This window comes from Zophobas morio, unplaced genomic scaffold (assembly GCF_036711695.1).
Source record: "Zophobas morio isolate AGI-343-1 ecotype UQ-CSIRO unplaced genomic scaffold, CSIRO_AGI_Zmor_V1 ptg000024l, whole genome shotgun sequence".
Lineage (NCBI taxonomy): Eukaryota > Metazoa > Arthropoda > Insecta > Coleoptera > Tenebrionidae > Zophobas > Zophobas morio.
This window is the reverse complement of record NW_026972129.1, coordinates 2,409,920-2,428,231: the sequence shown is the minus strand read 5'-3', so window position 1 is coordinate 2,428,231 and position 18,312 is coordinate 2,409,920. Positions and strand designations below refer to the sequence as shown.

Genomic DNA, 18,312 nt, shown 5'->3' with positions numbered 1-18,312 from the left:
TTAGCGTTCAGCTACCACTGCAAAGACTCTCTTAATGTTGCTCTTCGTATCGAGGATTGCGACAGTAAGACATTCTTCGTCTTTTTAGATAATATCTTGAACTTTTTGTGAAAGTCGCTCTTCACGCCTTCATGCACCACACACGTCAATGAGAAGGGCAGCCTAAGAAATTATAAAACTGATACATGTCATTAGAGTATTATTTAAACTTACTTTGATTAATAAATACTTCTATCGTCTTCATTTGTCAAAAATGTGTTAATTTCTTCACGCGTCAAAACTTTTGACTTTGTGGGCTTGTAGCCTACTGAATTTCGTTTTAAGACCGTCATGACTCTGGCGAACTTGTTTATTTTAATATTTTCTTTGACAGATAAAACAGCTTTAATCATGGAATATTTTGACCAGAGTGTAGATGGTTTTACTTCTTGTGACTGTAATAGGAAAATAGTCAAATATTTACAATAATAATGTGTAATGCTTATAAATATTGAATATAAAGTAAGGCGGCACTTCCTTCATACATTTTGTTTAACATTACATATTCGTTTGTAATTACAATCTTTTTGGCTTCTTTCCATCGAATGATTCCTTCATATTCCTATTCATAAATTTGAGAAGACTTCGTTGTAAGTAAATCTAAGACAGTTTCCTTTGCGTTTTCTGTAATATTTTCCGGATTCTGCATTTTGTGCAAAAACGACCTACAAATTTTTTCGTGTTTACATTAAACAATCTGGTTCCTATGGTGGCAGTCCACTATTTATTTTCGAGAAATAATTTCTTTGGCCAATCTGATTACTATGGCGGCAGTCCACTACGTATTTTCGAGAAATATTTGCTTTGGTCACATTAGTCGTATTCAGATTTGTTGAGGTGTTTTTAGGAGCTTCAACAAAAAATGTTGTTTGTGGCACGTACCTAAAACGTTTTTGGTACTCATTTGCTAAACAGCAATATTCGTTCCAAAAAATTATTTAGGTACTTGTACCAAATACGATAATAATCATGTCGAAAATAAAACATGAACCTTTAAATGTGTTGAAAAACGTAGATGTATGTACTCCTGGGTATCTTGCTATTATTTTATTAAGTAAACAAATTTAAAATATACTTTTAATTTTTGGATATTTGCCCGCCTCTTGAACGTAATATATGATTAGGAGACTAAATAATTGTAGTTACTTTATGACTTTATTTAACGTCATCATCAGGTTCTGTATATGTTCAACAAACTAATAACATGGAACTTAACACTTGAAAGAATATAATGATAAAATTCCAATCAAAATTAAAATATCAGAGATTAATACAAAATGGTGTTACTTTTTAAAATATACTGTTTTCGATGGTAGACAATACAGATTTTTCTTCATTTTTTACTTCCCGAGCGTAAGCAAAGGAAGTATTGTAATCGAGTCCGTCGGCCGACTCTCTACTTTTACGTTTTCTCGATCTTTCATGACCCCTAGAAGACGAAGAAATAGGTCTCCCATTTCCGTCTGTCTGTCCGTCCGTCTGTCCGTCCGTCTGTTGTCCCGGATTTTTATTAGACAGATAATCTCCGAAAGTACTCGACCGATTGTTGTGAAATTTTGTACTTATATTAAGAATATCATGTAAATGGTAAAACGCTAACCTAAAATTTGTCCAATCATCCCCACCACTAATGCGATGGCGTCACTTCAAAATTGTACATAGTAAATGGGTTTTCAATTGTATAAAATAACATAGTCCTACACATGTAGTTTACAACTCTGAATCGACTTTTCACCCGAAACGTCCAGATTTTTGGAAAAAAAATCAAAATTATAAAACAATATTTTGAAATTTAATTTTTAATCTGCTAACCAGAATGCTTTGAAATGTTGCAGATGTTTTAAGGCTATAAAGAGCATCATAAATCTTTAGTCAAAAAATATTTGCTTATCCCCTCCAAAAACTTGATGACGTCAGCTCAAAAGTTTGTGGAATAAATCATATCTAAAATGTACAAAATATGATGAGCCTGTACTTGTGATCTATCACTCCATTCATATTTTTTGGATTTGCATATACAGGGTGACTCAAAAAAATTAATGAATGCGTAAATATATTTTATTGATTTAATCAGGAACTACAAAACCGAATGCTCTGAAATCTTGCAGATATTTAAGGTCATAAAGAGCATAATAAATGTTTAGTCAAAATATATTTGCTTATCCCCTCCAAAAACTTGATGACGTCAGCTCGAAAGTTTGCCGAATAAATCATATCTAAAATGTACAAAATATGATGAGCCTGTACTTGTCATTTATCACTCCATTAATATTTTTTGGATTTGCATATACAGAGTGACTCAAAAAAATTAATGAATGCGTAAATATATTTTATTGATTTAATCAGGAACTACAAAACGGAATGCTCTGACACCTTGCAGATGTTTTAAGGTTATAAAGGGCATAATAAATGTTTAGTCAAAATATATTTGCTTATCCCCTCCAAGAACTTGATGACGTCAGCTCGAAAATTTGCCGAATAAATCATATCTAAAATGTACAAAATATGATCAGTCTGTACTTGTGATCTATCACTCCAATCATATTTTTTGGATTTGCATATACAGGGTGATTCAAGAAAATAAATGAAAGCGTAAATTTATTTTACTGATTTACTCAGGAACTACAAAACCGAATGCTTCGAAATCTTGAAGACATTTTAAAATTATCATAAGCATGGTAAATTTTTGATCAAAACGTATTTGGTCGTCCCCCCTAAAAAATTTATGATGTCACCACAAAATTTTGCTGAAAAAATCCTATCTAAAATGTACAAAATATGGTGAGTCTTTTCTTGTGATTTATCATTCCATTCAAATTTTTTCGATTTGCATATACAGGGTGACTCAAAAAAATTAATGAATGCGTAAATTTATTTTATTGATTTAATCAGGAACTACAAAACCGAATGCTTTGAAATCTTGCAGATGTTTGAAGGTTATAAAGAGCATAATAAATTTTTAGTCAAAATATATTTGGTTATCTTCTACAAAAACTGATGACGTCAGCTCAAAAGTTTGCCGAATAAATCGTATCTAAAATGTACAAAATATGATGAGTCTGTACTTGTGATTTATCATTCCATTCATATTTTTGGATTTGCATATGCAGGGTGACTCAAAAAAATTAATGAAGGCGTGAATTTATTTTATCGATTTAATCAGGAATTAGAAAACCGAATGCTTTGAAATCTTGGGAATATTTTAAAGTTATTTTAAGCATGGTAAACTTTTGTTCAAAATGTATTTGTTCATCCCTCCTAAAAAAATTGATGACGTCACCCTTAAATTTTGCTGAATAAATCCTATCTAAAATGCAAAAAATATGATGAGTTTGTACTTGTGATTTATCATTCCATTCATATTTTTTAGATTTTCTTAAGAGGTGGTTCAAAAAAATTAATGAAGTCAATTTATTTTGTTGATTAAATTAAAGGCAACACTTATTATTAGTATTACACCCCAACCAACCCAATTTGGTAGACACAAAATTTGTTAAAGGAAAAACTCGGTTGAAACATAAGGGTAGCACGCTTATTTACATCGACTTTAACATTACAGACCTGCATTTGTTTTATGCGTTCACTTGATTCCGCGAATGTGAAATAGACATGTTTATAATCAACCAATTGTGAATTTCACCGTCAAGAATTAAAATAAAACCCAATGTTTTATATAATAAGCGGAAGTCGAAGCAATAAAACCGACGGTCGTTTTGTTTACAGTTTTTCTGTTTGGCTCTCACGTATGCTGTTACGCCTGTCATCTTAAATTAAGAATGTTTATACATACACGATTTTCAGTTGCCTCTGATACGTAGGTATACGTGAGTAAATTGTTTCGTTATTTTATTGATTATTACAAATCAATATTCAAACGACCCAATTCATTTTCCCGAAAATTTGAGAATATAATAATTTTATTCTTAGTATTACACTACATCTATCCCAACTGATATACGTGTCCTTGCAAAAATGTTGATGACGTCATCGCAATTTTTTTTTAAATTCCCACTACAAAAATGTAATGAGAAAAAAAACACAATAGGCATGCAGTCGTCAAGTTTCCGACAGCGAGGGAAGTACTGTCTAAACTCTTTAGACCAATTTTTTTTGTTTTATGTTGATTTTAGCTAAAAATCAATTTTACAAAAAGACGCTTTCAAGTAATTTCAAAAAATATTTGAAAAAGAATGCAAAAGGTAAAACAATTATTTACTTATTTACGTTTAGTTCAGTAATTATAAGAACCTTGAAATTACATCAGTTATTTCGTGTGAGTAAAAAGTCAAAACATTTCAAAAACGTAACATATTTTAAAAAATATAACCCCTCCATCCGAAAATATGGTATACATTTTAAATTCATTTTTGTCCGAAATTATGGTATACATTCCTCTTTATTTATAAACCAAATTCCGTTAACATAGGTTCATAAATAAAAAAGTTATTCCAGGTGCCCTCTTTTAGCTAACTTAGCCTATATATATATATTTCTTATTTGTAGTGTAGCAGTAACATAACAAAACAGAGTTTACAACTTGCGTTGGCTTTTTTTCATTAAAATGTTTCCATGCATCAAAAAAACGTCTAAAAAAGGAGTCTCATAAATATAATAAATTTAAAGTGCTTTTTCCACAGTCTTAAATTTTACATTATGTAGGTAGTGAATTTGAAGTCACCAACGAAACTGTAAAAAATGTCAGTTAATAATTTTAATATTTTATAAATTAACACGAAGTGAATCTGGAGGTGAAGTTACAAATTGTGGGATTTTACTGTCTGTAATAGTTTTACTATACCTAATTGGCTTTTATGTTCAATAAATTAACCTGCATGTGCAGAAAACGACATTTATAAGCAGTTTATTAAAATCCACTGTCAGCACTATATATCAATTAAATTAAATTATAATTAATAACAATTTACTTTCAAGAATAAATTTGAAGTTACTGCGAATTTAATTATTATGTTCGTATAAAATAATATGTATACTCATTGTGCATTGTTATAAGAACTGATTTTGCGTTTTTTTTTGTGTCGATGGTGATTTATTGAAGTTTATTACTAACTTACACAAACGAAAAAAAATTTTTTGATATCTACAGAAATAAAACACAACTACAGACTTCTTTTTTTTTTTTTGAACTGTGACAACAGAATAATAATAATTTTTTTACTATATTATGCATTTTTTTTATGTGTATTGTTAGTTTGAAGAGCCTCTTTGTTCAAATTGTGTTCAGCCAATATTAACAGAAAGCAAGAAACCGCGAAGAAATACGGTCCACCACCACACACGATTTCATTTGGTGATTTTATATATCTTAGGTATACTTAATTAAATAATTATCATTTTTTTGTCTAATGAGTTTTAAACTTGTCAATGAGATATTGCTACATTTTTAATGCCCACAAATCCAAATTGAGTTTAAAAATGCAAACTAGTTGGATAAAAATAATATTAATAGTTAATACTATTTATTATTGTATAACTTAAATGATTATGATCAATAACTTCGATTAAATAACTTTATATTAATTTAGAAATTACAAGAAATCTTATTAATCGTTCAACACTGAGGTATGATGATGCTTTTGTTCGACACTTTCGGCATTGAAATCGAGAACCGATGAAGGGATGATGCATTTCAGTGGGAGTGAGAAGCAGTGTTCCAGTGTCTCCACGTCTCACTTTTACTCCCTTGAAACATACGTAACTATTATTTAATTATACATATATTAATTGTCTTCAAATTTTAAATTACCGCCTCTGCGGACATTCTAGGCGATTAATTGAATTTATTACAGTAATTTCTAATTTTGTATCACGTGTTACAACCCAAAATAATGTACATGTTGTAAACCTGAAAATAAATTTCCTTACACACCATTATTTTGATTACGTAATGCTATTAATTCAATACTCGGATACAATATGCTAAACTACCGTCCGCGAGTGTTTCGTCGTTAAGTGCAGCAGTTAATTTTATCGGAAGAGTAACATGGACGTAATGTCGTGTGGATGTTTATTCTTTTATGAATGTGTTATGTGTATATCCGTCACGGTAATGAAATCTGACCTCTCCAACGACGAACGCATTGTAGCGTGCATAATAAAACAGGTGCTCAAATAAAGCAGCTTAAACAGTGATTTCACGTATGTTGCAGGCGAAAACATGGATAGCGGCGATTGCGAGACCGAAGAAGACTCTGCACCAGAGGCGTGCGTTTCTCCCGAAGGTTCTCTGTTGCCAAGGTAAGTGTTGTTACGCCGCTGTGACGCTTGCTTATATCCGCGCACTCAGTCGCGATTCAAACGACGACGTAGTTGTTTGTGTACGTGTGTGCGGCTGTTGTTGCAAATAATTCCATATGAAACATTATCCGGAACATCTCGCACGATAACGCGTTGTGGGTGCAGTCGTGTAAATGTCATCGCCTTGCGAATTCTACGGTAACCCCATCGCCGGCATGTCCAACCCGTGGTATCCGCCTCTAGGGCCGTCCTATAACCTTATGGCAGATCATCCTCCCAGGTTAGTTAGATTCCAGCACATTTAATTAAATTATGCGATCATTATGACCCGAAGTTCATTACAATGTATTTATGGAAACCCGTGGACGGCCGGGCATGTAAATGCAATTTATAATCTGTAGGAGAGGACTAGTTGTTACGTTGCCGTAATCTCTTTAGTGTTTTTACTTTAAAATAGAGAGCTCCGCTTATCATTGGCCTTCGTCACTAACTATGCTCCATTGTGGAACGTACTTTAAACATATCAAATTCGTAATAAATATGTGTTATGTGTAGTATTTTTACGTTTACATGTAACAATCTGGCATCGATTGCGTTTCTATAAACAGGCATTTTGACATTTGTATTTTATAAATAGAATTTTATTATATATAAACCACAAACTTAAGAAAACGTTTAATTTCTTTAAACTTTTCTGCAATGTTCGAGATATCTGCTATCAAATATACAACTTTGTATCACCAAAGATAACGTAACAAACCAATTGAATTGATGCGCAATAACGACATAAACAAGTTTGTTACCGCTTAGAGATATTTTAAAATTAAATAAATGTAATGCTGATAATGGAAACTGCATTTTAACCCACCGCGAACACATTTTTTTCTAATACCAGGCAACATTGTTATTAACAACAATTAATGGATGTTTATTATACCAATTCTAAAAAGAACAAAACGTATGAAGTAAACATCTAATTAATGTTTATTATACCTATCGTACAATGTTGCCGTGTACATTTCTAGCAAATTTACAGTAACTTGCAGTTAGAATAGAAGTTTAAACAAATTGCCACGCTGCTCTACAATTTATTTCCTTTTCCTCAAAATATCTCGGCATTCAATCACTCGTACATGATACAAAAGAGAGTAAATTTTTCTCTCAATTAAATTTGTGTAAAATTTTGGATGAACACTACATAAACTGTCGTCATCTTGATCCGTGGAATATGTTCATAAAGCTTTATAAATTGTAACATAAGATAAGGTAAAAGAGGTCTCCTGTTTCGATGTATCTATCGTCTTGTCTTCTATTGGTGATATTGACGTTATTAGACGGATAATCTTCGAAACCACTGGATCGATCTTGTAAAATGTGTGTAAAAATTTAAACATATTTAAGGTTATCCTGTAGTTGATAAAATTGAAATAAAATTTGTTTCAGCATCCCCACCAAAAATTTTTATAAACGTCACCAGAAAATTTTGTCAAGTCAATTTTGTTTAAAATGTATAAAATAATGCTTCCATTTAATAATCCGACCCCATTCTTAACCTTATACATGTAGATTTTTGGAAAAAAAATATAACACAATTTTTACTTCCCGAGCGTAAGCTAAGCAAGGAAGTATTGAAATCAGGTGACTGGCTACTTTCATATTTTCTCGATGTGTCATGATCCCTAGAATACCAAAAATATATCTCTCTTTCCGTCTGTCTGTCCGTCCGTCCGCGGTGTGTGTAGATTTTTGTTACACAGATAATTCCAAAACTACCGTACCGATTGTTGTCAAACTTATGCGTGTATTATTAATTTCATATACATAGTAAAACGTTAATCAAACTTTGTCTACTGATCGCCACCATCAAAAGTGATAACGTCAAAATTGTACATAGTAAATGGATTTTAAATTGTATAAAGTAACATAGTTCTACACGTGTAGTTTATGAATCCAGTTTTTTTGGAAAAAAAAATCAAAATAGTATAACATTTTGCAATTTAACTTTTAAACTGCATAACCGAATGCTCTGAAATCTTGTAAACATTTTAAGGTTATCGTAATCATGGTAAATCGTTAATCAAAAATTAATTTAAAAAATCAAAATTTATTCGATTATCCCTTCCAAAATAACTAATTACGTTTTCTCAAAATTTTGCCGAATCAATGCTCTCTGAAATATGGAAAATATTAACTCTATGCTTGTGGTTTATCAATGCACCCATAGTTTTTTAGAATTACTTATACAGGTGACTCAAAAAAAGTAATGAATAAGGCAATTTATTTTATTAATTAAATCAAGATAGACACACTGCATGCTGGCGAAAATTTGGGAATACAGTATTGTTGTAGTATTACACTGTATCTATTCAAATTGATATATGTGTCCTTGTAAAAATATTCATCACAAAATTCTGTAATGGGAAAACTCACTTGAAATAAACGCGTAGGACGCCCCTTTGTATTTAGTTTAACATTACAAACATATGTTTATTTCAACTTACAGGGGTTCTCATAAAAATAAAATTCGCAAAATCAGATTGTTAAATTTTGGAAAATGCTGGATGTTTTATTCAACTTCAGGGGCGAGGGAAGTTCTGCCGAAATAATCTTCGGCATTTTTTTTTATAAAATTAAAATAAAAAATGTATGTAACGTTAAAGCAAAGGTAAAGAAGCGTGCTGTGTGTATGTTTCACGTGAATGTTTCCATTACAAAATTTTGTTATGACGTGATCAACATTTTATCAAGGACACCTCTATCAATTTATTATTTTTAATTTTTTATGTATATTTACTTAGACTTGCAATACCACTTTTAATTATATCGTACTTGCTATGCTTGCACATTGTGCATTTGTTTATGTCCGGTGTAAAACGCATAATAACAATACTATATAAGCAATTTAGTTTAGTTTAGTTTACTGCCAAAAATACACCATACAGACAATTTCGGAGATTAAAGAAACACAACATCGTACAAACGTTTAACTGAAAGTATGTACTACACAACATATTTAGTACCTAGTCTACTTAAGTAAAATATATTCTTGTATTAATTATCCTAACTTAATAAATGTATAAGCGATCTGTATTTAAGGAATTTTAAAGAAAAAAAAAGATGGTAAAGAATTTAAAACACGCACCATCTTAGTAAAAAACTGTGAATGCCATAGTTAATTTGGTCTGAGTTGATTTCTGATAATATACCTATGTGGTGATTCGGCAGCCTTATTTGAAAAGAACTTTGGTGGCATTTTTCTGTCGTGACTCCAGTGATTGTAGACACAGTATCTCTTACGGTTCTTCACAGGTGTACACATTTTTGTTTATGTGGAGTTTAAAAGGTAAAAACTTCACAAACTTCCTTTGCACTCTTTCTACACGTTCAATTGAACACGACAAAAATTGATCGAAGGTTATTTCGACAGAACTTCCTTCGCCCCTGAAATACAATAAAACCATTAAAACAAATTCAGCTTTTTCGAAAAATTATAAAATTTGATTATGCGAATTTTATTATTTTATGAGAACCCTTATAAGTTAAAATAAAGATATGTATGTAACGTTAAAGTGAATTGTAAAGAAGACTGCTGGGCGTACGTTCCAAAGAAGTTTTTAACAAAATTTATGATGACTTCATCAACATTTTTACTTTGGATAGATGCAGTGTAATACTAATGGTAAGTCTTATATTCCCAAATTTTCGGGAAAAGGGAGTGAGCCATTCCCGATTTAATCAATAAAATAAATTGACTCATTCATTAATTTTGATGAGTCACCCTGTATAAGAAATTTAAAAACTTTTATTGCAATGACAAATCACAAGTATAGACTCATCACATTTTGCACATTTTGGATAGGATTTATTCGGTAAAATTTTGAGATAACGTCATCAATTCTTTGCGAGGGGATAAACGAATAAATTTTGGTTACGATTTTCCAAGATTATGATAACCTTAAGATACACTGCCCGACCAAACAACCCGGACACTTGGTTGAGTATTATTACTTTTTTTACTTTTTTCTGTTTTCACATTTTTTACAAATGTTCGACCAGTTGCAAGTAATCATAAAAAGTTCAAGTGTACAAGTTTTTTTGTCTGGCAGTGTATTTACAAGATTTCATAGCAATCGGTTTTTCAGTTTCAAAGTTATATTGCAAAATGTACTTAATTTTTTAGTTTTGAATTTTTTTTTTTTAATTCCGGATGTCTAGGGTGAAAATTCGACACGGATTCACATACCACAAACCCAGGCGTATCTTATTTTATAAGATTTTAAAAAACTTTTTATTATAAATTTTGGAGATGAGGCCGCCCCATTGGTGGTGGGGATGATTAGCCAAATTTTAGTTAGCGTTTAACCATCCATGAAATATGATAACAATCGGTCCAGTAGTTTCGGAGATCAGTTGTCTAATAAAAATGGATACAGACACTAAACAGACAGATAGACGGAAACGGGAAACCACTTTGTTCGTACTCTGAGTTCTAGAGGTCATCACACGTGGAGAAAATATGAACGTGGCAATTCGGCCGATGGACTCGATTACTATAGTCTTTGCCATTTCTAGTGAAACACCACTTGTTAATCGTAAATTTGGCAACGTTCATATTCATACAATTTTCTAACTAAAAGCCCTTATTAATAAACCGAAAGCTGTTACCAATTGCTAAATTTTAAGCAAAATCAACAGGTGGTGTTTCAGTAGAAATGGCAAAGACAGTGTTCAAGTGATAATCTCACAATTGCACAATACAACTTAATTACTATAATTACAACTCGTATATTTTTAAAATTTTTGCATTGACGCTTAATAAATTCACACATTTTCATTTAAGAACTGTGCTTATTTCTTAAACACAACACCAAGATTGTTAACCAAATCGACTTACTTTATCTCGTTATCATATAGACAGTATTGAGCGCTTATTGGATTCTTGCCTTCATGAAAAGTGATAATTATATATGTATCATAATTATTAGTCAGTAGGTTATTCATATCACACCAATTTACAAAAGATTCTACTCGTAAGTCAATATGAATTTCAAAAACTTGTAGTTCAGAGTGAACCTACATGAACAGTTTTAAATCATCGGCAAAGAGTAAGAATTGGCAATACTTAATGATGTGAGTTGTCATTCATGAAAAGAAGAAGAATAATAGAGCCCAAGTGACTACCTTGAGGAACTCCCAAAGTTACTTTTAGTTCATAGTCCATTGATACGAACCGTCTGTGTTTTACTGCATAAATAGGACTAAAGCCATTAAAGTATATTGCCTACAATGCCATATTATTCAAGTTTGATTAGTAAAAGATTTATATCGATACGATCAAAGGGTTGACTAAAATCTGTGTAAATGTTTACTTGATAACTTTGGTCTAATGAGATTGAAATATAATTTCTCCAAACTGAAATATCCGTCAGTGCACTACGCTTAGGCATAAAATCATGTTGATTAGTCCAAAGGATGTTTTAATAAGTATCGGGAAGTTTATCAGATATAATGGATTCGAGAACCTTACATAAAGATGAAATAATACAAACTGAGCGGTAATTTTTAATATCCGTTTTTGATCCCGGTTTGTGAACCGGTACAATAAATGTTGACTTCCAGCAAATTGGACATAAACCAATGTTTCAAAATTGTTGAAAAAGAATAGTTACAGGTAAAGTAACTAATGGGCTACACATTTTCAAACAGTATGCTGATATTCCATCCGGTTCAGAATTAAAATTATTTTTTAAAGATTCAAGTTTTTAAAAATCAGAAACAACATTTTTTTCAAGATTGTTTATTACATGGACAATGTCAGAATTTATTAATAAATTCGAGGTAGTGTTATCACAAGACAAACATCGCAAAATCTAATTTTATAATATTTCGAAGAAGCGAGATTTGTTCGACTTATACTTCTGGAGCGAGGGAAGTTCTGTCGAAATAAGCTTCGGCCATTTTTTTTTCTCTCCGTCGATGCAAAGTCTCAGTAAAGATCAAATAATAATCGAGACCTTCGTTATTGTAGTAGAAATATTTTCCATCTTATCGGAAACATGTGTTCCTAGATTATTTAATTCATTCTCTAAATGTTTAATTGTTGATCCCATTTGATGAACTTTAGCCAAACAGGACTTCTTATAAGAACAGGTGTCACGATCTTCAAGTTTCACACATTGTAATTCAGTTGGTGACAATCCACTGCAGATAGAATGTAAAAAAATTGGTCGAAGTTTATTTCGACAGAACTTCCCTCTCTTCTGAAGTACAAGTCCAACAAATCCCGCTTCTTTTAAAGATTATAAAAATATATTTTACGGTGTTTGTGTTTTGATAACCTCTATAAAGTAAAAACCAGCGGCATAAATAACACCCCTGCCACCCTTACACCGTGAGGGCGCACATTGCAAGTGATTGTGCAAATTGCACAAGTACGGATTATTTCGACGGAATTTCCCTCGCTCCTGGAATACGGTAGAACAAATCTAGCTTTTTGGAAAAATTATAAGATTTGATTTTGCGAATTTTATAAGTCAAAAAAAAGATATGTATGTATTGTTAAACTAAAGTAATGTGCTGCGCGTTTGTTTCAGGCGAGTTTTTCCATTACAAAATTTTGTGATGACGTCATCAACATCTTTGTAAGGACACGTGTATCAATTTGGTTATATCCAGTGTAATACTAATTACAGCAGTACTGTATCCCAAATTTTCGGAAAAATGCAGTGAGTCGTTCTTCATTTAATCAATACAATAAATTGTTTGTAAGTTGGACAAGTATGGACAATGTAAAATATACTTAAAGCAGATAACCAACGAGGAAAATACCCTCTCAGCAATAATAACAGACTTTAACTTCAGGTATTTGTTTATACGTCGGAAAATCCCACGTAGAAATTTATTTGATTTGAATGAGTTTGTCGCCTCAAAACACAGGAATAAAATTACTAATTAAGCCACACTCGAACAGAATGTTCTGAATGTAATCATTAGAATTCAATTCTCACCTTTTCGAAAAAATGGGGTGACTCGTTCTTGATTGATCAATAAAAAATTAGTCAAAGATTATTTTGACCGAACTGAAAATTTTGATTTTGCGCATTTTATTTGTTTGTGATAACTTTTATAAGTCAAAATAAAGATTTTGCAAAGTGTTTTAATCACACCGAATGCCAGACAACCCGTTGGGAAGCTGCAGACTGCAGTTTCGATTTTGTTGGATCTCATCAGTACCGCCCATCCCATCTAGTTGCCTAGTTTTTATTGTGTTTCGCTTATGTGCTTAAGCGTAACAACCAGGTTTAGTGAGATGTGAGATAACTATTTAATTTTTAATTTTCAAGTAAAGGTAAAAAAGTCCTGTTACGCGTTTGTTTCAGGTGAGTTTTTGCATTACAAAATTTTGTGATGACGTTATCAACATTTTTGTAAGGATACTTATATGAATTCGGAGAGATGCAGTATAATACTAATAATAATTGTACTATATTCCCAAATTTTGGGGAAAATGGAGTGAGTAGTTTGTGATTTAATCAATAGATTGTTTCATTCATTAGTTTTTTTTGTTATCGTGTATAAGTAATTCCAAAAACTGAGTGCATTGATAAACCACAACTATGAAGTCATAATGTTTTACATATTTCAGAGAGGATTTATTAGGCAACATTTTGAGACGATGTCATCAATTTTTTGGGAGGGGATAAACGAAAAAAATTTGAATAAGGATTTGCCATGATTATTATACGTATATAATCTTAAAACGTTTGCAAGTTTTCACAGCATTCGGCTCTGCAGTTTCGAAGTAGAATTTCAAAATGTTGTTATATTAATTTAGTAATTTTGATTTTTTTTCTCCAAAAGTCGGGATATTTGGGGTAAACAAAATCAACACGGATTCATTAACTAATTTTTCGGAGAAGCTGTATTTCTTCATTTGGACTTCATAGGCGGGGGAGTTCTGTCTAAACAACTTTCGATCAGTTTTTTAAATTTTAAGGTGTACCAAAACAAATAAAAAACGATTTAGATAGAGTTTTTAATTCTATACAATTTTTGTATTTAACGTTTTGCTTTAGAATAATTAGGGGAGACAATATTTTCAAATTTTTATTTTTACATGTGTTCAAATAACGATTCTAGACCCGCTGCGTGTCCTTACTAAAATGTTTCACGTTGAAACATAGCACATAGCAAACCTTTACTTTAGCACTACACATATCCTGGGATATATGTATATACATGCTTAGTAAATATCCAGTGTTAAAAATTGGATATTGAACAAATATGTATTATTCTAAGCCCATATTAAAAAATAAAAGTTGGCAAAATTTATGGTATAAGTGAATAAAAGTGAATTTTACCCAACGAAAAAACAGTTTAGCACACGAGGCGAAGCTGAGTGTGATAATGTTTTTGAGTGGATAAAATTCGTTTATTCACGTGTATCATACAAGATTTTTTCCAATCTCGCAAAATTTTTCAAAAAATTTATTGTTTAGGTAATCCATATACATAAATATTAATTGTACTATTACTAATTTGATGAACATTTGAAGAAGCCTAAGCTGCCTGTACTTTCGTCACGGTCAAATTCAAACGATGCTCCTGGACTTTCATTAGGATTGTTTTACAGGAGGTGGACTATCAAGCGTTGCAAATTTTAGTTGAATATCCACACATCCATAGCAACGAACATTTCAGTGGTAGTGCGAATTTTTAGTTTTTTTTTACTTTATTCGTGTTGTTAATGACAGTGTGAATAAAGTGTTGCTATAAACATTTTATTCATCCTTTCGATTAAACTATTGTTTTAATAGCGAGATTTAACATACAAAATGAGCATTTTATTAGTAGAAATTGGAAAAATAAAATTTTATCATTTTTCGAAGAAACCGTATTTGTTCGACTGTACTTCAAGGGCGAGTGAAGTTCTGTCTAAGTAATCTTAAATTTTTTTTTTCGTATTTTGACTTGGATAGGGGACAAAAATTTCACCAATACCATTTTTCGGAGTTAATTCAAACTTTTTTTTTAACTAACAATAGTTCGATATGCTTGTAATGTGGTAGTATTTATTATTACCGCTTCTGTAAATAGCGTGCTCCTGAAAGAACGTGTACTAATCGATCTGTTGAGATATTGATTCAGAATTGGCTTGAATAATTGTAGGAAAAATATTAAAATGCAAAGTCATATTTTTTTTTCCAAAAATAAAGGAAAACTACTTCAATGACAACATGTTAAAGTTTCTTTATTAAAGTGGTAGTTTCGTTATCAAATATAAACGGTCAAGGGAATATTTTAATTTAGACATATGTATTACTAAAATTTACTAAACAAAAGAGTATACAAGTTCTCGCTCTTTATTATACAAAATATTAAAAAAGATGCGTTACAACTATATAATAGAAAACAATAAAAAAATTCTTGTTGAGAGATCAAAAACATTAAAATTAAAATTCCTAAAAACTTATCTCAGGTACAAAGAAGACTACCCTGATGTAAAATTTGTTTTCTTAGAAGAAACAGATTTACAAAAACGGGCCCCCCATCAAAACATGGGTTGATGATAATTTACTGACATTAGGTTATAAACTAAGAAAATCCGAAGGTAATAGGTTCACTGTGTTACATGCTGGGTGTTTTTCTGGTTTTCTGGATGGATGTGGTTTGCTCTTAAGGTCCAAGAACAATGATAGAGACCACCATAAAACTCTTCAAAGAATGGGTGCAAAACCAGTTAATTCCTGCTTTGGAATTTGACGGGTTCAAAACTGTGGTTGTGTTAGATAAACCAACCACCTTACCATTCTGTCCGCCTTGAGAAACCCCCTATTCGCTCAAGTAATAAAATTATAATGCAAGATTTTCTAAAAAAATATAATATTAGTTTTGAATCAACCTTCACAAAAAAGCAGCTGTGGGAATTAATTGAACCTCTCTTACCAAGACAGAACTATAAATTTGTGGGCTGAAGCAATAAATAGTTTCACTCCTGAAATGTGGAGAAATAGTATTAAGTACTGTGAACAACTCATTCGCGACGATTGGCGCAAATATATGGGCAGGTTCAGTGTTCAAGACATTCCACCAATTATTATAAACTTGGTGCAAGATGCAGACGACTGACTCTGATTTTTTAATTTCGGCAGGTGATGAGTCAGATCTGGAAATAATAGACGTCTCTAGTACTTGTTGTTCTCATTTTTAATTTTTTGATAATTTTTCCCTCACCTGCATTTTATTTAGAGCAATATTCAAGTATAAGTACGGTCAAGCAGTCCAGAGTTCTTAGGTTAAAATTCAAGTCCGCTATAAATGTTAAACCATCAACGTGCTGAAGCTACACACAATCTTCTCTAATCACTTATTCCGCAAATCGTACATGTATTATAATTACAAAGGAAAACAACTCTTAACGTTTGACAGAAGCAGACAAATCTGACCTCTTTTTTATTTGTTCCTGCCTAAAAAATCACTAGCCCACGTTGCCGCCTATATTTTTACAGGAAACTATAGTCTTTGCCATTTCTATTGAAACACCACTTGTTGATCATAAATTTGGCAGCGTTCATATTCACACAATTTTCTAACTAAAAGCCTTTGTCAATCAACCGAAAACTGTTAGCAATTGCTAAATTTTAGGCCAAATCAACAGGTGGTGTTTCAATAGAAATGGCAAAGACTATACCTGTACCCGGCGCGCGTTGCTACGCGGCAGAAGTTGCTACTCTGCAGGGCCACCTGGTGGCGAGTGGCATCAATGAGCATATCATACAAACCTTCTCCGTGGAAAAATACATATATATATACCAATTTTCATAATAATCGGTCCAGTAGTTTTTGAGTTCATCGATGACATACAGACAAACATTCATTTTTATATATATAGATTGCAACGTTGGTGGACTTTAAAAAAAAAAACTTGTATAGTCTTTGCCATTTCTATTGAAACACCACTTGTTGATCATAAATTTGGCAACGTTCATATTCACACAATTTTCTAACTAAAAGCCGTTGTCAACCAACCGAAAACTGTTGGCAATTGCTAAATTTTAGGCAAAATCAACAGGTGGTGTTTCAATAGAAATGGCAAAGACTAAGTATCCATTGTCATTGGTTTCTTAACGTGAGTACAGAATAATACATATTTTAGTGTTAATGTTGTGAGAAACGTAGATGAGGACAGATCCTGCGTTTCCATCAAGGTATAGTTCCTTTCGTGGGTTCTAAATACCAAGGGTTCTTTTTATGTTGGGAAAATGGCAGCTTGAGCAGATTTTTTGGTGCACGCAGCTAAGGTCACCAAACCAGGAAACTTCTCTGGTTTGATGTGACGATGTAAGGTGTTTTTTGGTGTAGACTAAAAACCTAGTGTCTGCAGTAAATGGACAGCTGATGCTCTACATTTATGGCACAACTATTATTTAATTAATTATGAAGACATTGAAAGAAATGAAAGAATTTGCAACTATAGTACTGTGCAACTTCAACACTTAACAGAATGTTGATTTTATTGTACATATTGAAGTATGTATTATAAACAATTCAGCATGTTTCTTTGGAACTGATTTCAACAATTTATAGACAATACATGAATAAAATGAACATGAATAAAATGTTCCTTTTTGTCATCGTAACTTTGAATTTTCCTACTTAATTCGAATTTTAAATATTCATTATTCATTGCTTCAGGATGTTTTCGTCCAGCTTTTGATTCTCGCGTATCTTTGGCATGGGCACTTAAACTTTTTTAAATAGACTGGGCAGTTTTTATGCAGACGAGAAAATCTGTTTTCTGTTGTTCGGAAACAAAAAATTAGGCTTCGCAACTGTAAAAATTGATCCAAATTTAGCTGCCAGCTCTCTGTGTATTATTTTGGCTCCATAGTCTTGCTTGAATTCTTTTCAATAAAGTTGTTAACTGCGACTTTCTTGATTAAGTTCTTGTCGTTTCCGTTTCTCTGCTGAGTACGTAATTATGCCTGTGCCTTTTTGGTAATTGAATGACAAATTCTT

At 31.8% G+C, this 18,312-nt stretch overlaps 1 protein-coding gene across 5 annotated transcripts in view; it reads left to right on the top strand.

The window, feature by feature from the left end:
* LOC135135491 (basic helix-loop-helix ARNT-like protein 1) overlaps positions 1-18,312 on the top strand; it is a 115,033-nt gene that overhangs the window by 31,072 nt on the left and 65,649 nt on the right. For 3 of the 5 annotated variants that reach the window (XM_064064558.1, XM_064064555.1, XM_064064554.1), the window contains exon 1: positions 6,331-6,574. In XM_064064558.1, coding sequence (XP_063920628.1) covers positions 6,468-6,574 — 107 coding nt within the window. In that variant the 5' untranslated portion in view covers positions 6,331-6,467. Of the gene's footprint in view, positions 1-6,042; positions 6,161-6,206; positions 6,295-6,330; positions 6,575-18,312 lie in introns of those variants that run through there. The other 2 variants (XM_064064557.1, XM_064064556.1) reach the window with 2 other exon arrangements.